The sequence below is a fragment of the Crocuta crocuta genome, unplaced genomic scaffold, assembly GCF_008692635.1.
Source record: "Crocuta crocuta isolate KB4526 unplaced genomic scaffold, BGI_CrCroc_1.0 scaffold348, whole genome shotgun sequence".
Lineage (NCBI taxonomy): Eukaryota > Metazoa > Chordata > Mammalia > Carnivora > Hyaenidae > Crocuta > Crocuta crocuta.
In genome coordinates this window covers 33,743-60,151 of record NW_027529573.1, presented here as the reverse complement: position 1 = coordinate 60,151, position 26,409 = coordinate 33,743, and the positions used below count along the sequence as shown (strand labels likewise).

General features: G+C 45.1%; 2 gene segments (V, D, J or C); both read left to right on the top strand.

The window, feature by feature from the left end:
• The window catches only part of LOC144229444 (immunoglobulin lambda variable 3-25-like), a 12,914-nt gene extending 8,217 nt beyond the window's left edge, over positions 1-4,697 (top strand). Inside the window, 1 exon segment of the V gene segment in view lies at positions 4,494-4,697. Coding sequence covers positions 4,494-4,697 — 204 coding nt within the window.
• An 18,310-nt stretch (positions 4,698-23,007) lies between these two features.
• Positions 23,008-24,621, top strand: LOC144229443 (immunoglobulin lambda variable 3-9-like). The segment is given in 3 exon segments: positions 23,008-23,078; positions 23,470-23,772; positions 24,530-24,621. Coding segments are annotated over 3 exon segments (465 nt in total).
• Positions 24,622-26,409: the final 1,788 nt, after the last annotated feature.

Here is a 26,409-nt window from a genome sequence, read left to right as displayed (position 1 = left end):
GAGGTCAAGGAGGTTGTTTCCTGCTTTCTCCTCTAGGGTGTTGATGGTTTCCTGTCTGACGTTCAGGTCCTTTATCCATTTTGAGTTTATTTTTGTGTATGGTGTGAGAAAATGATCTAGTTTTATTCTTCTGGATGTTGCTGTCCACTTCTCCCAGCACCTACTGTTAAAGAGGCTGTCTTCTTTCCGTTGGCTACTCGTTCCTGCTTTGTCAAATATTAGTTGGCTGTATACTTTTGGGTCCAATTCTGAGTTCTCAATTCTATTCCATTGGCCTATGTGTCTGTTTTTGTGCCAATACCATACTGTCTTGATGATGACAGCTTCGTAGTAGAGGCCAAAGTATGGGTTGGTGGTACCTCCCGCTTTGGTTTTCTTCTTCAATATTACTTTGAAATTCGGGATCATCAGTGGTTCCATACAAATTTTAGGAGAGTTTGTTCTAGTTTTGAGAAGTATGCTGGTGCAATATTGATTGGGATTGCCTTGAATGTGTAGATTGCTTTGGATAGTAATGACATTTTAACTATATTTATTCTTCCAGTCCATGAGCATGGAAAGTTTTTCCATTTTTTGTGTCTTCTTCAGTTTCCTTCATAAGCTTTCTATAGTTTTCATCATACATATCTCATATCTTTGGTTAGGTTTATTCCTAGGTACTTTATGGCTTTTTGTGCAATTGTGAATGGGATCAGTTTCTTGATTTCTCTTTCTGTTGCTTCATTGTTGGTGTATAAAAATGCAACCGATTTCTGTATGTGGATTTTGTACCCTCGACTTGGCTGATTTCTTGGATCAGTTCTAGTAGGCTTCTGTGAAGTCTGTCGGGTTTTCGATGTAGAGTATCATGTCGTCTGGAAAAGTGAAAGTTTGACTTCTTCTTAACCAATTCTGATGCTTTGATTTCCTTTTGTTGTCTGATGGCTGATGCTAGGACTTCCAGCACTATGTTAAACAGCAGTGGTGAGAGTGGACGTCCTGTCTTGTTCCTGATCTCAGGGGGAAAGCTCTCAGTTTTTCCCCGTTGAGGATGATGTTCGCTGAAGGCTTCTCATAGATGGCTTTTATGATGTTTAAGTAAGTTTCTTCTCTCCCGACTTTCTCGAGGGTGCTTGTTAAGACAGGATACTGTATCTTGTCAAATGCTTTTTCTGCATCTATCGACAGGATCCTATGGTTTTTATCTTTTCTTTTGTTGATGTGATGTATCACATCGAATGATTTGCGAATATTGAACCAGCCCTGTAATCCAAGAATGAATCCCACTTTATCTTGGTGGATAATAATTTTTATGTGCTGATGGACAAGGATATTGGCCTGTAGATCGCCTTTTTCTGCTGGGTCTCTGTCTGGCTTGGGAATCAGAGTGATGCTGTTTTTGTAAAATAAGTCTGGAAGTTTTCCTTCGGTTTCTATTTTTTGGGATAGCTTGAGAAGAATTGGTATTAATTCTGTTTTAAGTGTCTGGTAGAATTCCCCAGGGAAGCCGTCAGGTCCAGGGCTCTTATTTTGGGGAGATTTTTGATAACTGATTCGATTTCTTCACAGAACATGGGTCTGTTCAGATTTTCTATCTCTTCCCGTGTGAATTTTGGTAGTAAGTGTGTGTTTGGGAATGTGTCCATTACTTTTTATTTTCTTTTTTTATGTTTTACAAATAGTTTATTGTNGTGTGTGTTTAAGAATTTGTCCATTTCTTCTAAGTTGTCCAATTTGTTGGCATATAATTTTTCATAGTATTCCCTGATAATTGCTTGTATTTCTGAGGGGTTGGTTGTAATAAGTCCATTTTCATTCATGATTTTGTCTATTTGGGTGCTCTCTGTTTTCTTTTTGAAAAGACAGGCTAGAGGTTTGTCAATTTTGTTTATTTTTTCAAAAACCAACTCTTGGTTTCATTGATCTGTTCAATTGTTTCTTTGGTCTCTATGTTGTTTATTTCTGCTCTGATTTTTGCTGTTTCTCTTCTTCTACTGGGTTTGGGTTGCTCTTGTTGCTTTGCATCTAGTTCCTTTAGGTGAGCTGTTAGATTTTGGACTTGCGCTTTTTCTAATCTCTTGAAATAGGCCTGGAGAGCAATGTACTTTCCTCTTAGGGCTGCCTTTCCCGCATCCCATAAAGTTTGGATTGTTGTATTTTCAGTTTCATTTGTTTCCATATTTTTTTAAAATTTCTTCTCTAATTGCTTGATTGGCCCATTTATACTTTAGTAGGGTGTTCTTTAACTACAATGTTTTTGGAGGTTTTCCAGGCTTCTTCCTGTGATTGATTTCAAGTTTCAAAGCATTATGATCTGAAAGTGTGCATGGTATGCTTTATGTCCCAGTATGGGATCTATCTTGGAGAATGTGCAATGCACACTTGAGAAGAAAGTGAATTCCATGGTCTCAGGATGTAGAGTTCTAAATATATCTGTCAGATCCATCTGGTCCAATGTATCATTCAAGTTCTTTGTTTCCTTAGTGATTTTCTGTCTATTTGATCTATCCATTGCTGTAATCGGTGTATTAAAGTCCCCTACTATTAGCACATTCTTATCTATAAGGTTGTTTCTGTTTGTGATTAATTGTTTTAAATATTTAGGTGCCTCCATATTCAGTGCGTAGACATTTATAATTGTTAGCTCTTCCTGATGGACAGACCCTGTAGTTATTATATAATGCCCATCTTCATCCCTTGTTACTGATTTTAATTTAAAGTCCAGTTTGTCTGCTATAAGTATAGCTACTCCAGCTTTCTTTTCACTTCACATAGCATGATAGATATTTCTCCATCCCCTTACTTTTTTTTAATCTGTAGGTATTTTCCAGTCTAAAATGAGTTTCTTGTAGACAGCATATAGATGGATTTTGGTTTTTTATTGATTCTGCTACCCTATGTGTTTTGATTGGAGCATTCAGCCCATTTACATTCAGTGTTATTATTGAAATATGTGGGTTTAGAGTCATTATGTCCTTTGTGGGATTCATACTTGTGGAGGTGTCTCTGGTATCTTGTGTTCCCTGCAACACTTCCCTCATAGAGTCCCCCTCAGGATTTCTTGTAGGGCTGGTTTAGTGGTGAAAATTTCTTTCCATTTTTGTTTATTTGGAAAGACTTTTATCTCTCCTTCTATTCTGAATGACATGCTTGCTGGAGAGAGGATTTTTGGCTGCATATTTTTTTCTGTTCATCACATTGAAGCTCTCCTGCCATTCTTTTCTGGCCTGCCAAGTTTCTTTAGATAGGTCTGTCACCACTCTGATAGGTTTCCCTTTGTACGTTAGAGCCCTTTTCTCCCTAGCTGTTTTCCAAATTATCTCTTTGTCCTTATATTTTGCCAGTTTCACTATGATATGTCATGCTGAACATTGATTCAAGTTACATCTGAAGGGAGATTCTGTGCCTCTTGAATTTCAACTTCTACTTCCCTCTCTAGGTTGGGTAGGTTCTCTGCTATCATTTGTTCCCAGACTCCTTCAGCACCTTTCCCTCTCCTCCTTTTCTGGAATTCCTATGATATGGATATTGTTCCATTTGATTGTATCGCTGAGTTCTTGAACTCTCCTTTCATGTTCCAGGATCAGTTTATCTCTCTTTTTTTCAGTTTCTTCTTTTTCTATAATAGTGTCTTCTAAATCACTTATTCTCCTTTCTGCCTCTTCAATCCGTGCATTGTACGCCTCCAGTTTATTATGTATCTCATTTATCGCATTTTTTTAATTCACCATAACTATTTTTAAGCTCCATATTGTTTGTAGCCATAGTTTCTCTTATGTCCTCCATGCTTTTTTCAAGCCCGGAGATTAATTTTATGATTATTTTTCTAAATTCTTGTTCAGTTATGTTGCTTATATCTGTTTTGAGCAGTTCTCTAGCTGTCATTTCCTCCTGGAGCTTCTTTGGAGGAGAGTCCTTCCAGTCATTTGGTTAGCTTTCTTTATCTTGTTACTTTAAAAGCTTGTTGTACACTCATCCCCTGCGAGTTCTGCTGTATCAGAGAGGGCTCTTTTGACTGTTCAGGGCCTGTCTGTTCAGGAAGTGTCCTTTGGATGGTGTGTCTTGGTTTCTCTTGTTGTGCGTTTGGTTATTTTGTTTCCCTATTGGTAGTGGTATTTGGGACTCTCCACCATGTGTAGTTTGGCTTGTTTCTTGAGGCAGCCCTGGAAAAAGAAAACAGAAAACCGCAGAGGAAACACAGTTACAGAAATGCACAGTCAAAACCAATAAACAAGCAAACCCAGGCTCAGTAAAAACAGCTACAACAACAACAACAACAACAAAACATCTCTCTGGAGGGGATGGGAGTGGTTTGGTTTAGGCAGATCTTGTCTCCACTGTGTTTGCTGGCCTCCCTGAAGCCCCGCCTTGGTGATTGTCAGGAGAAGAATCGCCTTGCCCCATTCCCTTCTCAACCAAGCGTTGCAAATCACGTCTTCAGGCCAATCTCTCTGTGCTGAGGATGTAGCCAAGGTGGGCTTAGTTCTATGCCTCACCCTTTGCCTCATTTCCAGGTCCCAGTCCACTTTGTTATACTGCCCTGCACAGTCCCGCAGGTGGCTGCTTCCCTGTTGCCCGGAGTTGAGTGGGGGTTGGGGAAGTGTCGCAGGCTCAGATCTGAAGGCGTCAAGCAGCGATACAACCCGAGTGCAGTCAGGGAACGTAGTAACTTTAGGTCCGCAGAGTCCGTGTCGCCGCAGCGCGCCACCGCTGCTTAAGCTGGCCAGCACCGCTTCACTAGGCCGCCACCGCTATGGTTGGTTCCGGCAGTTCAGTTTTTCCTGGCACCTTCTGGAACCAGGGCACCTAGTTTAAAGTCAGCACCCCAGCCAGAGCTAAAAAAAAAACAGTCTTTCCAAGCCGAGGGTTTTTTCCTCTTCTCCAGGGATGGTTCTATGAGCAATCTCAGCTTTTCTTTCCTTTCCCCTGGACTCATGGCGGCTCTCCACCACTCGCTGGTTAATCACTCACTGCAGTTGCACGCAAGCCAGATTCCCTGCCCTCCCTCCGTATCTCTGGGTCCCGTGCCGCTTTTATCTTCCCCAGTTCGCACTCACGCACTTATGAGGTTTCCTTCCCAGTGTACTCTGTCTCTTTCTCTCCCCAAACTTCTGTGGCTCAGTGTCCTATGACTTCCGGCCTTCTGTTTGAGAGATGGGTGCAGGCAAAATGTATGGAACTCCCTACTTCTCAGCCATCTTGTCTCCTCCGGTCTTCCAGGCATTTAAAACATAATTAATACCAATTCTTCTCGAGCTATTCCAAAAAGTAGAAATCGAAGGAAAACTTCCAGACTTATTTTACAAAACCAGCATCACTTTGATTCCCAAGCCAGCCAGAGACCCAGCAGAAAAAGAAACTACAGGCCAATATCCTTGATGAATACGGATGCAAAAATCCTCAACAAGATACTTGCAAATAGAATCCAACAGCACATAAAAATAATTATCCACCAAGATCAAGGGGGACTCATTCCTGGGTTACAGGGCTGGTTCAATATTCGCAAATCAATCAATATGATACATCACATCAACAAAAGAAAAGATAAAAACCATAGGATCCTGTCGATAGATGCAGCATCCCTTCTTAACAAGCACCCTCGAGAAAGTCGGGAGNAACCCTAGAGAAGAAAGCAGGAATCAAGGGAATCAAGAGCAAAAATGAAGTATTGGGACCTCATCAAGATAAAAAGCAAAAAGCTTCTGCACTGCAAAGAAAACAATCAACCAAACTGTAAGGCAATTGACGGAATGGGAAAAGATATTTGCAAATGACATATCAGATAAAGGGTTAGTACCCGAAATTATGAAGAATTTACCAATGTCAACACCCAAAAAAACAATTAATGTAGTGAAGAAATGGGCAGAAGATATGAATAGACACTTTTCCAAAGAACACATCCAGATGGCCAACAGACACAGGTAACGATGTCAATGTCACCCATCATCAGGGAAATATAAGTCAAAACCACACTGAGATACCACATCACACCATTCAGAATGGCTAAAATTAACAACTCAGGAAACTACAGATGCAGGCGAGAATGTGGAGAACCCTCTTGTACTGTTGGTGCAATGCAAAAGTCTGTTTTTAAACCTTTTTTTCCACATCACTACAGAGTCTAGAGCCTGTATCAAGCTTACTTGATGAGAGCAAAACTGTTATGCCCCATGTCCCAGGTGGCCTAGTAGGACCTGGGGAGACAAAGGGAGAGAATGAGATTTTCTACCGTGGCTTAGACCCGGAGTCTGTGACACTCAGTCAGTCTGCAGTCCCCTGAGGAAGAGTGCTTCACAAGATGCAGATGCAGGTGTAGCAGGTTTGGGTTGTGCCCAGGCACCTGGTTGTGAAACAGCTCTCAGGTGGGCCTGTGGTACTGATTCTCCCGGGACCACACTCAGCGTGGCTTCACGTCTGCTGCTCCCAGCACAGGTGAGAGGCCCACAGGGAGGCAAAGTATGTGGTACAGGTTTCCTGCTGTCTGCCACCCAAGGTCCATGGGGTCAGGTGCTTGCCCTCACTTCTGTACACATTGCTCCCTCACCACAGGCCTGGGCCAGTCATTCTGACTCAGCCTCCCTTTCTTCCTCCAGGACCTGACCCCTCCCCTCCTCTCCTATCCTCCCCTCTCCTCCCACAAGCTCCATGTCTCCCCTGACCTGAGCCTACTTCCCTCCATGTAGTTTCTCTGAGCAGGCTCAGGATCCCCTGCTCTGGAGATAAGCTCATGCACGAGCATGCATCTTGGTACCAGTAAGGGCAAACCAGGTCCTGAGCTGTCCACATATACAGAGCCACCATCCAGGTCTGATTCTGAGATGGAAGTTAAGGACATGGCCCCCCGAGCATGGCCAGGACCACAAGGGGCAGGACAAGGCTATCCATTGCTGCATCATCTCTTATGGCAGCAAGAATGGTTGGCAATGATTCACAGTGACACAGAAGGTTGGGAGATGGGACACAACCCTCCTGTCACAGCCTGCCTCTCACTCCCACCTGCCTTCTGAGCAGCTGTTGGTCAGGTCTTAGGATCATGTCCTCCCTGGTCCTGGCCTGATGCTCCAGGGTGGGAGAATCTTGAAGGTCCTCTGTACTTTGGTCTGTTTTTCCTTAATGAATACTGACAGAGTTGAGGGTCATTACTCTGATTTTTGTCACTGTAACTGAGTTTTATAGTTAATAGTAAAGATTTAGGGTGTCATTAAATGTCACATGGGCCTTAGATGTAATCACATATCACTCAAGAGAGGAGACAGATGTCTCAGACAGCACAGTCCTCTTCTTCTTGGGTACAGGCAGCCTGCACAGACCCTGGGGCTGTGTCCCCTCTGGTTCCTGCATGGGACATCCCCACATCCTGAAGAGCTACCTGAGGCTTGTGAAGAGGGGACAAGGTCCCTGATGCCCTAGGCTCTTCTTCCTTATATTTGAAACAAACTTTGGAGGAATGACAGACACCATCTTTTGTCTCATGTGAGGACTTTCTCCTGCCACCACTGTCCTCCCTCTGCCCCAAATCACATCCCCTGCACTAGACAAGTCTGACCCTTAGGTCAGGTCTGACCCACTGGGACTGACACCCAACCCCATGCTGACCCTGTGTGGTGGCTTATCTGCATCCTGGCCACAGTATCACTCTGAGGGAAGAGACTTTTTCCAAGACCTGAATAAATTTTTTTCATAGATTGAATTCTTCATGAATCTTAGACTTGTGTGTTTGAAACTATTTTTTTAATTTTTAATGTTTATTATTGACAGAGAGAGACAGCATGAGCATGGGAAGGGCAGAGAGAGGGGGAGACAGAATCTGAAACAGTCTCCAGGCTCTGAGCTGTCAGCACAGAGTCTGACGTGGGGCTTGAACTCACAAACTGCGAGATCATGACCTGAGCCAAAGTTGGACACCCAACTGACTGAGCCACCCAGGTGCCCCCGAAACTAATTTTTAGAGCAATTTCATGAGGTCAAAACAACAGATGAGGAATTTTAGAAGAGGGAAATGCATAAGCTTCCCCTATTTCCACTCCTGGCTTATGTCTGAGTGATACTTTGATGGGAGTGGGGAGACGCAGGACAGGAAATCATTTTCTCCTCACCAAAGCATGGCAAGTGCAATTTGGAATATTTCATCTAAAATTTACTGATTGACCTAATGAACTAAAAAGATTATCTTTGAGGGGAATCCCTATGACCAAATAGTATTTCCAGGGATTTTCATGTTGAATAATAATGAATATTCTCTAGAAAATTATTATCTGGAGATTCTCACCATAGGCTTTCTCATCAATATAACAGTGAATGGGCTGGTGCCTCTCTGGTCCTCAGGTGGCCCAGTGGCCAACTGCAGCAGCGCCCTCCAAAATCAGCTGCCAGAACTGAGGGAAAGAAGCTGTCTTCTTCAGGACTGGAACATTCTGGCTGAAGTTGTCCCACATCCCCTCTCAGCCTGAGCAGCCTGCTTCGCCTCATGCAAGTGACTGTGCCCCCTTACAACTGCCACATTCTGCTCTTTTCTCTCCCTCTCAGTGACTGGGGAAGTACACACGTGCTCCAAGCCTCCCTTCCCTGCCTGGTGTACTCCTCCCTCATGTTCCTGCTCATCTCAGCCAGTCTGGAGATGTTGGGGAGAGCAGTGACAGGTAACCCATGTGGGACAAGATAGGGGACCAAGACCAGAGGCACAAGTAGCACCCTAGTCTCTCTGTGGCTTTAGGTGGGTAAAGAGGGGATGCAAGGGATAATAACCATTGCCCTGCACTCAGGGCTTCAGCCCCCAGGTACCTAGGGAAATCCCAGGCATGGGCACATGTATCAACCTGTCCCTCCTCAAAGCAGCCTCCACCTAGAGTCCCTCTATGTGTCCAGATGCTGTCAAAGGAACTTGACTTAGTACTTGGAAATTGTCTCTTACCACACCTGACAACACCCTCTGTGCCAAGAGCTCATCTCAGGAGAAACTCCACACTGGCCCTGAACTGGGTATGAATTCAAGATCCCTCAAGTTTGTACTGTTTTATCAGATCATTACTCCCACGCCCCACCCCTACCTGAGGGGATCACAGGGCTCTTCCTATACATGTCTTGCTGCTTGTTTCTCTTACTATTCCAAGAGCAGCACTAAAGTTCCCTTTTCAATAGGGACTTGTCTTGTTTATGCAGAATTCCCAGGATGGAATTTGAACCAGACCAATGTAGGTCTGTGTAAATGTGTGCTGGGTGGATGTTCTCCTGTCTCCGTCTTTGGGGCATTAGTCCCTGGTTACTTCCTCCACCACCAAGCAGCCTTGCATCCACTGTTGGCACCAGTAAGAGCCATATCCTCAGTCCTGTGAACCCATTGCTAAGTAGCAATACCTCCTGCATGACCTCTCATCACACAAGAGACAGGGACAGGGACACCTCATTGAAACCTGTACTCTTCTCCAAATGAGCCTTTTCATGTTATCATGGGTACTCTGGCCCCTCATGCCAGAACCTGAGGCTGGCAGAAGCCATACATAGAAAAGTCACTCCTCACTGTGGCAACAGTCTATGGATCAGGAATCAGGACCTGAGCTATATATACACTTTACCTCCAGCAGCAAATGTGGAGTGGCCACTATGGGGAGAGAACACCTGTCAAAGCCACTTAGCCACTTGCAAATGGGGGGGGGGTCTGGGCATCAGGGCTTCTAATAGTCACTGGGGGTTGGTAACCAGGATCTGAGACCTTCAGATCATTTGACACTGGTCATTTGGCTACAGTGTCATCCTTCACTCTCAAGCACAAATTCTTCAGACTATGTGTGTGTACAGTCCTGCTCATGGAGATGTTGACTATTTCTCTAATATTGTGCAGGCAAAATGCCCCCCACCAAACTGTGCCCTACTTCACCTTTATGAAACAAAATGCTCTCAGAGTCCACAAACACCCTTCCTCCCTATGATCACACTATCCCCCCTCCCTTCCCTGCGCTGAGAGCCCCCTGTGCTGCCAGACACAGCTGCTCCTCCTTCCTGGAAGTTCCTCCCACCTCCCTCTCACTTGTTCCTCTAGGTACCTACCTAAAGGGAGTGAGGACTGGAGAATTCTAATCTCCCCTTTCCCAATGCCTGCAACACAGTAATGTTCTCAGTAAACTGTTTTCATCTTAACTTATACATTAAGATGTTTATTATATACATTTTTTCAACAACTGAAGACAATGTAATTATGGCAAACATTCCCTTAAAGAGTTACTGATCTTTGAAGCCCCCTCTCATTCTCTTATAAAACCAATATTTTTTTTTGCACCTGATCTCCTCCTGCCTCTCACTGTAAAATGAGGATACTGAGGCACAGACCCTGTGACCTGCTATAGGACCTCACACCCAAGAACAGACTATTACAACACCATGATGGTTTTGATTACTCCATTAGCCTTTGACTGAGAATGGACTTTATTTGGTGTCTATGGCCCATGATCTGCCATCTAATGTAGGACCCGGCACCTGTGTAAATCTCAGAGTGTCTCTTATAGAATTTGTTCAGAAAATAAAGAGACTCTACCTCTGAGGTATCAGGACCATCCAGGCAAACAGTGAACCTGGGAGCTAATTTGGGATGGAGATGTTGGCCCCAGACCATGGGACTAGGCTGCCCCTCCCCTCTCTGGGCCCCTTGGGGCTGAGCCCTTCTCTGAAACCACAAAGCTCCTCAATAGCAGCCCCAGAGGCCCAGCTGATTGCATAAATGTCAGGTCCCTCCAGCAAGGGGATAAGAGAGGCCTACAGGAGACTTTGCCCAGCTCTGGCCTAGGTAGCAGCATTGGGGCACCTCCACCATGACCTGGACCCCTCTTCTCTTCAGTGTCCTGGATCACTGCACAGGTACTTATTACATTGTATGGAATGAGAGACTAGAGTGGTGCAATCCCCCTCACTGTCCTCACTGGATCTATGTGATCCCTGAGGGGATAGTTCTGACCAAAGAGTGGAGTGGTCCAAGGCTCCATCCACCAGCCACACCCACAAGCCCCTGGGGCTGAGACTGATAAAAAGGGGTGCCTTGTGACCTAGAGAATCCCTGGAGCTCAATCCAGGCCAGGTAGTTTAAGGGATTTCCTGGAAATGGATTCTTAATCTTCCAGCCCAATTCATTTTGCTCTTTTACAGTCTCCATTACCTCTTATGTGCTGACGCAGTCCCATCGTCGGTGAGCCTGAGACAGGCAGCCTGGATCACATGTAGTGGAAACAATATTGGAGGGAAAGTTGTTCAATGGTACCAGTAGAAGATGGGCCAGGCCCCCGTACTGATTACCTATGACAATAGCAACTGACCTTCAGGGATCCCTCACCAGTTCTCTGGCTCCAGCTCAGGAAACACAGCCACCCTGACTATCAGCAGGGCCCGGCCAGAGAATGAGGTTGACTATTACTGTCAGGTATATGACAGAAGTAGTGATGCTCACAGTGAAACAGGCATATGGGGAAGCAAGACCGAAACACATTCCCCATTGTGTCACATTCTACTCCAGCACCAGGAGGCCTGTGGACAAAGCATGAGCAGGTCTGATCCAGCTTTCCACATGAGGCCCCCAGACCTCCCTCCCCACCTAGGTCACTGAGCAGGCTCTGCACAGAAAGGGTCAGGGGGAGAATATGCACACAGTTATTGTAACTCTGTTCATTAGTTACTGAGGATGGAGGAATGACTAAACATGTTAGAAGAATAATGGAAGATAGTTTTTAAAGAACCAATATTTTAAAATGTCCCAAAATGATAATTACATAATCTGAAATACAATGTGATGTGGTCAGTAGATTCGATGCTAGAAAAGAAGAAATTAATGAACTGGATTTTGTGACAATAAAAACTAATAAAAGTGAAACAGAAAAAGCAAATGCTATAAAAATGAATAAATCCTCAGGGTAATTAGAACAACTTCATGTAGCCTAAGTCTATAATTGGAGTAACTGAGGGAGAGAAGGTGAGGAGAAGGTGGTTAATAGAAAATAGTCTGAAAAGAAAAAAAGTATTCCAAATTTGGTGAAACCTATTAGTCAATATATCCAAAAGTTCAACTAACCTCAGCTGCAGGGAACATGAGAGCAAACACCACACATCCTAATGAAATTGCTACAAAGAAGTGATGCAGACACGCTCACAACTTGAGAAAAGAGTCGGTGTCCCTATGGAGGAATCAGCACTGTGGTGGAAGCACATTTCTCATTACAAGCTGTTTAAGCAGGGAAATAGGGGAGCAATTGTTTCAAAACACTAATAGAAAATAGCTGTCACCCTTACTCTTCATCCACTAAAAATGTCATTGGAATTGAAGACAAAATACACCTTTTCCAGACTGCACCTCACAGAACCAGTCACCTGCAGACCCTCAGCACAAGAAATAGTAAAGGATGCCCCTTAGGCAGGAGAGGGTGGAAGAGGGAAATGTGAATCTACACACAGATAGACTAAGTATCTGAAATCATAACTATATGGATAAATATAAAAAGATTTTATTGCTTGATATCTATAAAAGACAGTCAACTGTTTAAGCAGAAATAATAATGTTATGATTTATAAAAAACATAAAATAAAATATATGACAATGTTAGGAATAGAATGAGAGAAAGAATGTCATATCCTTATTCTACATGTGAATGACATCATGTCATAAGGAGGTACATTAGTAAGTTAGGAGGAGAAGATTTCCACCCCTAAATAAGAGATAAAATGAAACCATTTGAACCACAAAATGTAAGAGCTACTAAGGTGCATTCGTTAGGATTCTCCAGAGAATATGGATGCAGTAGACCATGTGTCTCATATACAACTGTATGTATATTTATGGGTTACACGCCCACACATATACAGAGGGAGAGAGAGAGAGAAGGTGGGGAGAGAGAGACAATGAATTTATTTTAAGACCTGGGATCACTGAGGCACCATCTCACGTCGGTCAGAGTGACTAAAATGAACAAATCAGGAGACTCTAAATGCTGGCAAGGATGTGATGAAACAGGCACCCTCTTACACTGTTGGTGGGAATGTAAACTGGTGCCGCTACTCTGGAAAACAATGTGAGAGAGCCTCAAAAAATTAAAAATAAAACTCCCCTATGACCCAGTAATAGTACTGCTAGGAATTTACCCAAGGGATACAGGAGTGCTGATGCACATGTACCCCAATGTCTATAGCAGCACTCTCAACAATAGCCAAATCATGGAAAGAGCCTAAATAAATGTCCATCAACTGATGAATGGATCAAGAAGTAGTGGTTTGTCTATACAATGGAATACTATATGGCAATGAGAAAGAATGAAATCTGGCCATGTATAGCAACGTGGATGAAACTTGAAGATGTTATGCTGAGTGAAATAAGTCAAGCAGAGAAAGGCAGATACCATATGTTTTCACTTATATGTGGAACAGAAGAAATTTAACAGAAAACCATAGGGGAGGGGAAGGGGAAAAACAGTTTTGGAGAGGGAGGGAGGCAGATCATAAGATACTCTTAAACATGGAGAACAAACTGAGGGTTGATGGGGGGTGAGGGAGAGGGGAAAATGGGTGATGAGCATGGAGGAGGGCACTTGTTGGGATGAGCACTGGGTGTTATATGGAAACCAACTTGACGATAAACTATAATAAAAATAAAATAAAATATGAAAAAAAGAAAACTAATGGAAAACAAAGCAATTTTGGAACAAAACTAAGTTATTGCAGTATATTCACCTAAACTGTTTATTTAAAATTTAAAACTAGCAATAACAAACTCCTTAAAATATGAGACCCAGGGATTCAGGATTATATTGTTGTTATAAATTACATAGGAAACATCTAAGTAAGTCAATTATTCAAACTTAATTTATTACAGTAAGAACAAAAGTATAAAAATATAAAAAATAAGAAATGCTAACTATAGGGAAAAATATTAAGGCTTATTATTATTATTTAAATCTCTTTAAGAGATAATTTGCTGTGTACAGCAAATATATTGGAATTTGCGGTAAAATTTAACATCAAACAAATATGCTGAGAGAAGAGAGATACAAGTCTGTTATCAAGTTCTTATACTCCATGTAACGTGGTATTCATCACCTGAAGGTAGATAATTACAAGTTACTGAGAATAACACAGCAAGAATTTACAGCATAAAAAATCTTCCATTAATATAAAAATACAGGATAAATGGAAGAGGAAGCAAAAAGCACATGGGACAACTAGATAATAAATACATGGATACTATGATTAAACAATAATACTAATCACATTTCAGAAATGGTCTAAGCCACAATTAAAAGACAGAGATTGTCAAATTGAATTTCACAACAACACCCAAGCAGATACTGCAAACAGGAAACCTACCTGGAAAATGACACTAAAATCTAAGCAAGAGTTCAAGACAAGGTACATCCAATCGTACTCCACCATGTGGGACATGAAACATTCACAGAGAATAGACAGAAAATCTGGGAAGGTGAATTGAAAAGTCAAAAATGGTTATGATAAAAAAAATTTTTACTTATCTCTTTAACACAAAGAAGCAAAGAAATAGCTACAAGGCACATTTTGTGAGAACAGCTGCAGAAATGCCCTCATGTGCCTCTTCTCTCCCTCATCATTCAGATTTTCAAACACAGAGTGACAAGAGCTCTGCTGTGGAGGTGAGCACAGCTCCTCATGAACCAGATCCATAACCCCAACAGGAGCACTGAGATTCTCTCCACCAGCCTGAGAAGCACCATTTTCTTTTCTTTTTTTTTTAGTTTTTTTTCTGAATTCTTATCATTTTATTTATTTATTTATTTATTTATTTATTTTTTACAAATAGTTTATTGTCAAAGTAGTCTCCACATAACACTCAGTGCTTATCCCCAAAGTGCCCTCCTCCATGCCCATCCCCCCTCCCCCCCACCATTTTCAAGGGGACCTGTGAGGATGTGAAGGAGACTTGGAGCGGCCAGGCTCAGCTGTGGGCTCAGAACACAGAACTCCTGGGTCCCCACCATGACCTGGACTTTCTATTGCTCACCCTCCTCACTCTCTGTTAAGATGCTGCCTCTCTGGCCCTGCCAACAGGTTCAGCCCGGACAGGACCTTGAGCTCACCCTGGGTTCAGCCCCAGGAATGCTGCAGGGAGTGACACCCCTGACAATGAGCCCCATAGTCCCCTGAACCTAAGACCCAGCTGCCTCTTGTAGACTGTCCATGAGACAGACCTCTGTCACTCCCACCTGCTCAGGGAAGCACAGAGAGAGGACCAAGCAGTAATGCAGAATAGAGGATCAGGACCCAGCCCAGGTGCCTGCACAGCCAGACAACCTCCACCATCCTGACAGACTCTCCAGCTCTAACTGGGACACAAACTCGCTGACCATCCAACTTGCAGACTGAGGAGGCTCCTTTCTAGACCACACCAGGATGGGGATGGTAGTGAGCTAAGGGACAGAAGCCCTGCTGCCCAGCCATCCCCACACTCTCTCCCTCCTGCCCTTGACAAGCTTTGCCCCAAAAAGCTCAGGGTCTGAATCCAGGACACCTGGGCTCCACTCTGGACTCACCCCACCTTCTGTGATTTGGGGATCTAGTCTCTGGGCATTACTTTATCTGCTATGAAATGGGGATCTTACACAGATCTAAGAAACACTTTTTTTCAAATTAAATAATATAAAACATTGAAGAGTCTCATTAATGAGAATGACTCAGTGGGGTCTCAGTGAGTTAACCTTGGTGATGGAGTCTCCTGTTTTATTTTGTGGGAATCAAAGAAAAATGTTTCAGGTAAACTGTGACTTCTATCATGTGCATTGTATCCAAGTCTGAATTAGCAGATTCCCAATTTCACTGAAGCATCTACAGGCTGGGTTAAAATCCTCCCACATCAAACTCCAAGAGATGTGATTTGTATTAAAACATAAAAGTAGTAAATATAGTAGTAATAACAATAAGATTAAAGATTTGGGTGCTCGACCGAACTTCTTGCCAGAAGTATCATCCGTTGTTCTGATGACCAGCTACACTAAAATCGATACAGGAGGCATCAGTCTTGATTCCTAAATAGACAGGAATTTGGTGGCTAAGGAACATCACACAGGTTTGTCTGGACATTGACCCTTTTCAAATGCACTACACTGTGCCCTCCACTCTACTTTTTGTAAGAAGATAATAGACTAGGACAGGACATTTCAACCCTGGGACAATTGCAGAAATAGTGTCTACACTGTGTATGTAACCTGTGTGTGCTGGGCTGCGCTGGCTGGGAGGGCAGAGGGGCAGCTGACTGAGGCCGACTGGAAACCCTAGTCCCCACCCTTTCTCAGGTGACAGATGCTGTGGGATGACCCTCAGGAGGGAAGCTCATGGTCTGAGTCCTCCTCTACCAGCAGGGGGCAGGAGAGCTGCAGCAGGAGCAGCAGGACATAGGCTGGGGCTGCCCAGGTGGAGCCTCACAGGGACACCAGGCCTGGGGGGCAACAGCTGTCCAAGGGTCTGTCATCAGAAGTAAGTGGGGATGATCCATCCTATCTTGTCAAGCTGCAGGGACAATGTTTTTCAGGTCAGACTCACGCAGAGACATCCAGGACACTGACAGGAGTCCTGACAAAGATTACCTCATCTGGGAAATTCCAATCACCTCACTGTCCGACAGAAGTCCAAGGAGCTGACTCCTCTGTGCTGCGCACGTCCAGAGGTACCCTGACCACTCACCCTTTCCCTTTCCCTCTCCACTCCCAGGCAGACTCAGAACCAAGGCTGCAGCTCCCTTGCTCAGGAGTGTCTCAGGGACAGGAATTGGGCCAAACAGAGCCCCCACACACTGGAAGGATGGTCTCCAGCCTCGTTATGAGACTGTCTCCAGAGTGAGGTGGATTTTTCCAGCCTCAAGCCACATCTCTGGTCCCTGGAATGTCCTTGGTTAAATGACAGGATCCAGCTCCTTGAAGTGGCCACTGACTGTACCAGCCCCAGAGCTCACTCTATGTGCAAAGACATGATCCTGGGACCCAAACCAGAGACACAGAGTCTGAAGAGGGTTTCTCGGTCAGGGATGGTTTCTGGCACTTTCCACATGTTTACATGAAACATGGATGAAAAACAAAGGAATCAATGTGTTCACCACGTCAGCTGCTGGTCTGTAATGGGATGGTGGAATGTATAGAGATGAAAGTACCACATAGAAATAAGCTAGAAGTTTTGATGTATCTCCAACAGCAGGGGATTTTATAACAAGTAAACTCCTGCATACACCATGATGAACACATGTCAGAATGAGTGTCCCATTCTAATGATGTGCCAAGGTTGGGAGACACAACTGCATCTGGGGAATGCAGAAGTGACGTGGAACAGGAGGGCTAGGCAGTGAAGCCACATGACCACGTTTCCCTGAATCAGGTGTTCTCTATAGCTCTCCAAGGGCCCAGCCTCGCCCCATGGCCAGGCTTCAGTGAAAGTCCTCCTGAATCAGTTGCCCTTGTTGTCAGAGGCCCTGAGACAGATGGCCCTGATCACCTCTAAGGGAGACAATGTAGAAACCTTTGGTGTCCAGTGGTACCAGCAGAAGCCAGGGAAGGCCCCTGTGCTGGTCATATATGACAATAGCGAGCCTCCCTTGGGAATTCATGACTCATTCTTCAGACGCCCAGCTTTATTTTTTTTTTTAATAGTTTATTGTCAAGTTGGTTTCCATATAACACCCAGTGCTCATCTCCACAAATGCCCTCCTCCATGCTCATCACCCCCCTTCCCCTCCCCCTCACATCCATCAGTCCTCAGCTTGTTCTCAGCATTCAAGAGTCTCTCATGGTTTGCCTCCCTCCCTCTCCCCCCATATCCCCCCTTCTTCTCCCCCACAGTCCTCTGTTAAGTTCCTCCTAATCCTCCTATATGTGCAACCATATGGGAGCTGTCCTTCTCTGCCTGACTTATTTTGCTCAGCATAACACCCTCAAGGGCCATCCATATTGCTACACATGGCCAGATTTCATTGTTTCTCATTGCCATGTCGTATTCCATGGTATAGATAAACCCACATCTTCTTGATCCATTCGTCCATTGATGGACACTTAGGCTCTTTCCATGTTTTGGCTATTGTTGAGAGTGCTGCTACGAACATTGGGGTACGTGTGCTCCTATGCATCAGCACTCCTGTGTTCCTTGGGTAAATTCCTAGCAGTGCTATTTCTGGGTCATAGGGTAGTTCTAGTGTTAATTTTCTGAGGAACCTACACACTGTTTTCCAGAGGGGCGGCACCAGTTTACATTCCCACCAACTTCAGGCACCCAACTTTAAAGACACAGACACCCTAAACATCAACAGGACCAGGGCCAAGGATGAGGATGCCTATTAGTATCAGGTGTGAAACAGTGGTATTAAAGCTCATAGCAACACAGGCAGACAGGAAAGTGAGAGACAAGTCATTCTCCATCTTTGTCACATTCTCTTTCAGCCCCAGGAAAACTGTGGACAGAGCACTCTTCAGGTCTGCCCCAGGTGCCCAGATCTGAGATTCCCAGACCTCACTCCCAACCCAACCTTCCAGACAGGCTCTGCACCCTGTGGGTCAGGAGTGTCATATACAGGAGGCATGAAGTGGCTGACACATTTTGTTGTAGATGGAAGACCAGGCTGGAAGGACAGACAGAGACATCCATGGGGACATAAGAAGCTCAAAGTGGCAAGGGGAAGTCTCAGCTTTCAGTTGAATAGAACCATTGTGGTGTCTATAGGTGAAAGCATTTCTCCTTTATAACTAAGGCCTCTCGGGCAGCAGTGTAGGGTCATGGGGACAGGGAGTCAAGGTCTTGCAGCAAGTCACCAGGAATATCAGACAATCGGGATGTTCCCAATTCCACCTGTTGATTCCTGGACCCATGAATACTAGCTAGCTGTGGGACAAAGAGCACCATATGTTGGACACAGAGTAAGTACAAATACCACATTCTGGAAAGTGTTGCTCCAGCCTCACAAGGTGTTGCCACATGGCTGGCACAGTGGGTCTTCAAGAGGCCACTAATACATTCATTCAAGCCAGCTGTTTCAGAATGTTGGGGGAAACGGTTGAACCAGTGAATTTCATGGACATGGGTACATTGCATCCCTTCATAAGATCAAAAATGAGTGCTTTGGACAGAAGCCACTCTGAAATGCCAGAACACTGGGTGAGCATTCAGTAAGAGTAATTTGGGAAGAAGCATTACAGTCAAAGAAAACTTGTCCCTACCTAGAGTACAAATCTATTCCAATAAGAAGAAAGCTATCTCTTACATGATGGCATAGGTCTAATGTAAATAATCTGTCAGCAGGTTCTAGGTTGATATCCAAGGAAATGGTCTCATACCGGGAACTTAGGTTTGGTCTGTGCTGCTTGCATAGTGTTATTCAGAAGTGGCCATAGCCAGGTCAGCTTTAGTGATTGGAAATCCATAGTGATTATCTGATGAATAACCACCCAACTTCCAACATCGGCACTTTGCTATGGAGCCCACTGAACAAATTCAGGAGTACATAGAGAAGAAGGCTGACCATTGTCACCAGACATGTCACATTATCCATTTGATTATTCACATTGTTTCCTTTATGGACACATTATGGTAGGCATTTTCATGAAACACAGAAGACATCTACCTCTGTTTATTGTGTGGGTTCTACTCACCTATTTCTTCCTCAAACATCTTTCACCAGTTTTCTTATTGTGTCCCTTCCAAGTTTCTGACCATCCAGCCAAACACTGAGTCAGATCCTGTAGGTTAGTATAAAAGCCACCTATGTCCAGGAAAAATTAAACAACTACTCCTCAAATGCTACCTATTGGAGAATTTTCTTCCATTCATATTGTGCAGGGAAGTCCCACATTAGGATTGCAGTACTAATAGTGTTAACTCTCAGAGTTGGCTGTATGTCATACAGGAACTGCTATAAACCAGCCCTCTGTTTTTTTTCTCTGTATTGTCTGGTCATAGGATTGTCCCCATTGGGCCACAGATGTATGAGACAGAGAAAAGACAATGCATCTGGGGTTGGGGTTATGGGCAATTGGTCTCTTCCTCATGAAACTCACTTGTGCCTTCAGGACCTGGTGAGACCTAATCTCACATTTACCTCTTCTGTTGATGAAAGAGAGCTGCTGTGAATACCCAAATCCATGCGTGGTTGGTCAGATACCACCCAGTTCATGCAGGCAGCTCAGGTCACATGCTAATATAGTGGCATATAAAAGGCATACAGTCTGCTCAGTTCAGCAGCAAGCCAAAGTGTCTGCCAAATGAAGCTTTCTGTTTATACAGAGGTAAAAATTGGTAAGCTGCCCATCTATTTCAGTTCTAGGAACACCATCATTAACTAACTGATACCAATGTCCTAGATCAAATGCTTTGGATTACTAATGTGGTCCCCCTATTCATTATACTAACCACATCCACCTTCTAACTGGTGATAAAATGGAATTCTGGGCCTCATAACAATGCAAGGATCCCATCACTACAACTTTGGTAACCAATTCAGAGATCAGAATCTCTACAAAATATATGTGTACATATGGTAAATATGTATGCATGTATGTGTACACACACACATCTACTAACATGCACACATAGTCTCCATTAGTACATATGTGCACATATATTCACAAGCATGTTAATATGTGTATGTGTAAAAGTATATAATATGAAGGGATGTGTGATAGGAATTTGATGTCATGCAGAACTCAGACACATGGGTGAGCTGCAGATAAGCCACAGGGACAGTCAGCTACAAAAGGGATCTTGTTTGCCTTTCAGTTTGCAGGGAAGCTCACAAATGGACTCCTCTTGTGATTCATCTTTCCTGCTAACATTAGCAATGAGATTTCTAACACATCACTCCTTCCCTGTAAATGTTTAACTTATGAGAGAATATCACCTTGGAACTCAACTAATTTTGAATCAGAAACACCTAAGGTCCTCACTGACCCTGCATCTTCAAACATCCAGGTTCTTCTCCACACGGGCTGACTCCAAACACACTCTTAAGTTCTTGTTCCTTCTTCCCATCCTGACAGCAGATCCAAGGTCACCTCTGCAAAGAGGCCTCCTCCCGCCTCTCACCACACAGCACCTGCTTGTCATCTTGTCTGATCTCAGTTCATTATCTACACACCACACAACACTGTACATTTTCCCCATCACTATATTTATTCGTTGTGTGTGTGTGTGTGTGTTAATTATTATCCTAACTGGTCAAGAATTTGCTAATGCAATACAAGCACATCTCAGTCAGAGGCGTGAACATCAGGCATTTCTTTTTCTCCCACAGAACAAGTCTGAAGTCAGATGGCATTTCTCCATGTACTCACCAATTCCGTGAGGTCCCGAATCTCATTTTCTGTCCCATCATCACTACTATGGAGGCTTTGCCTTTCATTGTTGTTGATGACAGATCTTGGCATGGCTGCCGGAGTTCCAGCTCTCACACCCAAGTACAAGGAAAGAGCACTGCATAACCCACTCTATTTCTTCCATCACAAGATCCAAGATCCCCAAAACAATCTCCAACCAAATGGTACATACATGATCCAGCTCTGGGACACAGGGCCAATCCTGAATGAGAGGGACCTGAGAATAGCAATAGTGTGGCTTCTAAGTGAATATAGAAGACAAGATACAGGTAGAAGGGATTGGAGACTGTCTGCTGTATCACCAAAGCAACTGTATACACTGCTGTGTCACTAAGGCAGGAAACTGAGAAGGACATGTGTCTTATTCACACTAATTTCCCAGGATGGAATGTATGCCAGACCATGTGGATCTGAATAAATGTTTGCTGGGTGAATGTTCTCCTGTCTCTGTCTTTGGAGCAGTAGCCATTATTACACCATTTGGTGCACCTGCAACCAGTGCTAGTAAGAGTCCCTGAGTCCTCTGTCACCTTGTGGCAAGTGCCACAACTATACAGATGACTTCCCACCACCCCAGAGATGTGAGCAGTAATACCTCAAATGGACCCTGCCTTTTCCTTACATGATCCTCTTCCTATTTCCATGGATAAACTGATCTCCACCTGCTTGGTCTTGAGGCTGACAGGGGCCCCAAAGATAAGAGAAATTGCTCCTCTGAGAACAGCAGTCCATGGATCAGGGGATCAGGATATGAGCAGTGGGTTCTGCATCTCCGCCTGGACAAAGGACTTCCTTCTCCTCCCGTGGCCTGTGTGGTGTTGCCACCAGAAGGCAGCAGAGATCAACCGGCAAAGCCACCTGCACATGGGGAAGGTTTGGGCATCAGGGGTTCTAACTGCGACGGAGGGTGAGTCGCCTGACCTGAGACCTGAAGGGAAAGGTATAGGCTTCTCCAGTATCATCTTTGACCTGATGTTAAATTCTGACTCGGGGTCTCACATCTGTGTCCTGTAGAATGTGCTTCTGTCTCTGGCACCAGTTCAGTACTTCCTGCCTCTCCAGGCCATCCCATACCTGCTAAACTCAGTCATTGTCAAACCTTGCTCAGGATGGGTCTTCCCCTGGCAATGAGTGCACCCTGGAGATACTGAGGAACAGCTTCTATGACCTTCTCCCAGGACAGACACCAGAACTTCCCCCAGGACAGACACCTACAGCACCTCAATGGTTCCCCAAAACCAAAACCCATGGGCACTAGGTAAGGGAACAGTTTTGTTCAGGTTCTGAAGTTCCCCAACATAGACCTGGGGTAGGACACTGCACTGACCTAAGTTCCTCCAGTCACCTAGAGAGTAAACATTCTATAACGGGTTCAGAAAATGCAGAGACTCCACCTCCGACCTCTGCCCCGACTACATGCTATCAAAAACCTGGCCAGGACAAGGATAGGGGTGGAGTGTGGACCCCAGACTACAGGATAAGAGGGTGAATCAGAATTCCCTGCACTGAGAGTGAATGTGAATGGCTGCCCCTCCCATCTCTGTGTCTCTTGGGGCTGAGCCCATTTCTGAAACCACAAGTCTCCTCAGCAGCAGCCCCTGAGCTCTGGCTGATTTGCATGTATAACAAGTGCGTCCATCAAAGGAATAAGAGAAGCCTGGGAGGAAAAATGCCCAACCTTGGACCTCAGGATGCAGAATCAAGGGTCCTGCACCATGGCCTGGACTCCTCTTCTCCTCAGCCTCCTCGCTCACTGCACAGGTGCTGTGCCCAGGCTCAAACCTACCCCAGCCCTGGGGTTCTAGGACAAGCCTGGCCCTGACTCTGAGCTCAGCAGGGGACTGTCAGTGGGGGGCAGGATACTTAAGACCCTGCTGTGGGATGAGGGGCTGCTGGGGTAATAGCCTCCCACTGTGCCCATTGATCTGTGTGAGCCCTGAAGGGCTGCACCTGTCCAGAAAAAGGAGGGTGGGTGGTTCTCATTTGTTCAAAGGCTCCATGCACCAGGCAGGCCCAGGGGCCCTAGGAGCTAAGATGATAAAAGGGTGGAAACTGGGGCCTAGAGAATCACTGGAGCTTAAGCCAGGCAGGTGGGAGTGTTCAGGGTTGACACCCCAGGCTGGAAACCCAACTCTCATCTTCTCTCTTGCAGGTTCTGTGGCCTCCTATGTGCTGAATCAGCCCCCATCAGTGTCCGTGAACCTGGGACAGACGGCCAGGATCACGTGTGGAGGAAACAACATTGGAGAGAAATATGCTTACTGGTACCAGCAGAAACCAGGCCAGGCCCCTGTGCTGATTATCTATGAGGATAGCAAACGGCCTTCAGGGATCCCTGACCGATTCTCAGGTACCAGCTCAGGGAACTCTGCCACCCTGACCATCAGCAGGGCCTTGACCGAGGACGAGGCTGACTATTACTGTCAGGTGTGGGACAGCAATAGTAATGCTCACTGTGAGACAGGCAGATGGGGAAGTGAGACACAAACATATTCCCCATCTCTGTCATGCTCTCTTCCTGCCCCCTGAGGCCTGTGCACAAATCAATGAGCAGATCTGGCTCAGGTCCCCAGATCTGAGTTCCCCCCCACTTTCCTCCCCACCCAGTCTCCAGGAAGCTCTGCACAGTGAGGGTCAGGAGTGCATTTACAACTGAAAGCAGTATGCTGCCCTGCTTCTCTGGGCCTGGGTGTGAACTGGGGACAGAGGGTCTGGATGGAAAAAAGACAGAGGGAGATGTTCATCCAGTGCCATTGTCTCTGCCTTCCATGTGCTGGTTGTGGGCTACTGCTCTCACAACTGACAAGGATTAGAGCCCAAAATGTCCCAGCTCACCTGAGGTCCTGAAGCCCTGGTGTCATTCATGGAGCCACCTCCACATGGGTGCAGTGGATGGATGCAGTAGACAATATGGGGTCACCCACACCCCCTCATCTGGGTTCACACCCACCCACTCTGATAGCTCACAAGGGTGTTCCTCACTGCCAATGGCTCTTGGTTGAGAAAACTGTCTCCCCAGTTTTATGTCCCTTCTCAGAGAGCTTCAGTTGAATGATCTCCTGAGGCCTAGGTGCCAAGGCCCTGCCTCACTTTCACATGTCCTGAAAGATCCCAACTTTAAAGCTCCCTGCAGGAATGAGGCCTTATCTGATGTCTCACTCTGTGTGGGTCGCTTCCCCTTCTGCCCAATCTGACCTCCCTCCTCCTTCCAGGTTTCCTGCACATGCACTTCTCCATCACAGAGTCTTCTTCCAGGAACCTAGTCCAAGATGACCAGGAACTCCCACAGTCTGCAGGGACATGAGGGGGTCACTGTATACCCACAAAGCTGGCTTTTCTCCCCCAAACCCCAAATGTGCATGTCCAATGATCAGATTGATTGGATCATTTCTTGTATTTTTATACAAAGATCCAGACACACTGGGTGCTCTGGGTTCTGACAAACAGTTGGAGAGTCACATCCATCCTGAAGGTGAATGGGGGACATTGGGGCAGTTGCCTTCTCCTACAAAGTGACCTAAAGATACACAACCATGAGCAGACACAAAATGGGTGCAGTGTCACTTCTACCCTCCCAAATTTTGCACTGAATCTCTCCTCATATCCACCTACCCAGAAATATAGAGAGAAAACAATTTTGTGAAATACAGTCTGTCATCCACATGAAATCCACCCAGATCCACACAAACCACAGTCTGGATATAAGGCCAATATCAGTAACCGTGCTGCTACCTGATATGGTGAAACTATCCCATGACAACCACAAATATGTTCACCTATCTCCCAAAGGAGGATCCAAAATACATTTGTGTCTGATAGGGATGTATATTTTTGTCCCAGGTGATTTGGTATCCAAAACTTCAGTATTGAGATAGAAAGTTACCTACCCTTAACACATCTGATCTTAGATGATAATGGGATGAGACAGGAGAACAAGACAGAAACATATGATTATTATGTATCCAAAAGCACTATTCTATCTTACTCATTCTTGGAACTACCCTGTGGTCTTATTGGTGTCTATAATTACCTGTCTCACCTTCCACTCCAATCCCCTTCCCATAGCAAATACCTGAGAGAGTCATCATCCCTGTCAGTTAGCACACTAAGCCTTCAATTCAGGAAAGTTGGTATTTGTCAGACGTACTGGATTGGATTGTAGTGCATTTATGACTGTAATCACAGACCCAGAGAGTATTAGGGGATCTCTTAAATTCATACACACCCATTCTTGCCCCAGTTCTGCACTAGAAGTGCAGCTCCCCCGTAATAATCACCATGATTCATCCCAGACAGTGCCCTCTACTATTCTAGGTGATTCACCCCTAGGAGGAGCTAAAGCAGACAAGTCATACTCTCTGCCACCAGAGCCATGTAGCCCATATTCCCTGGGGTCTCACCCCATCCACAGCACACACTCAATGTAGCTGGTGATTCTTAAGTCATTTTTTCAGATTAGCACAGGGTCTAGTATCTGATTCAACTTCAGTTGACCACAGTAGGACAGTTAAGACCCAAACCCAGGTGTCCAAGTACAATCTAGCAGAGGAAGCAGAAGACAAGCAGAGGAAGTGAAATTTTCCACATGGCCTAGACTCCTAGACTGTGGAGCTCAGTGAGCACACAGTCCCCTGGGAGGGGGATCTCCACAAGATGCAGCTGCAGCAGGTCTCGGTGGGGCCTGGGCATCTGCATGTGGAACAGCTCCCAGGTGAGTTTATGGTGCTCCTAGTCCCAGGACCACACTCTGAGTGGCCTCATTCCTACTCCCTGATGCTCCCACACATGTGAGAGGCCCACAAGGAGGTTCAGTGTGTGACACAGATGCCCTGCCCTCTCCCACCCAGGGTCCATGGGGTCAGGGCCCGGCATTCACCTGTGTCCACATTGCTCCCTCTCCTCAGTGCTAGGACAATAATCTCTGACTCAGTCTTCCTTTCTTCTTCCAGACTCCTCTCCTCTCCTAAAGGCTCTGTGCCACCCCTGACCTGAGGATGCCTCACTCTATGTCAATGGCCCTGGGGGGGCCTGGAGAACACCTGCTCCTAGTTGCTTTGGAGATAAGCTCAGGTGTGAACATACCTCTTCGTAC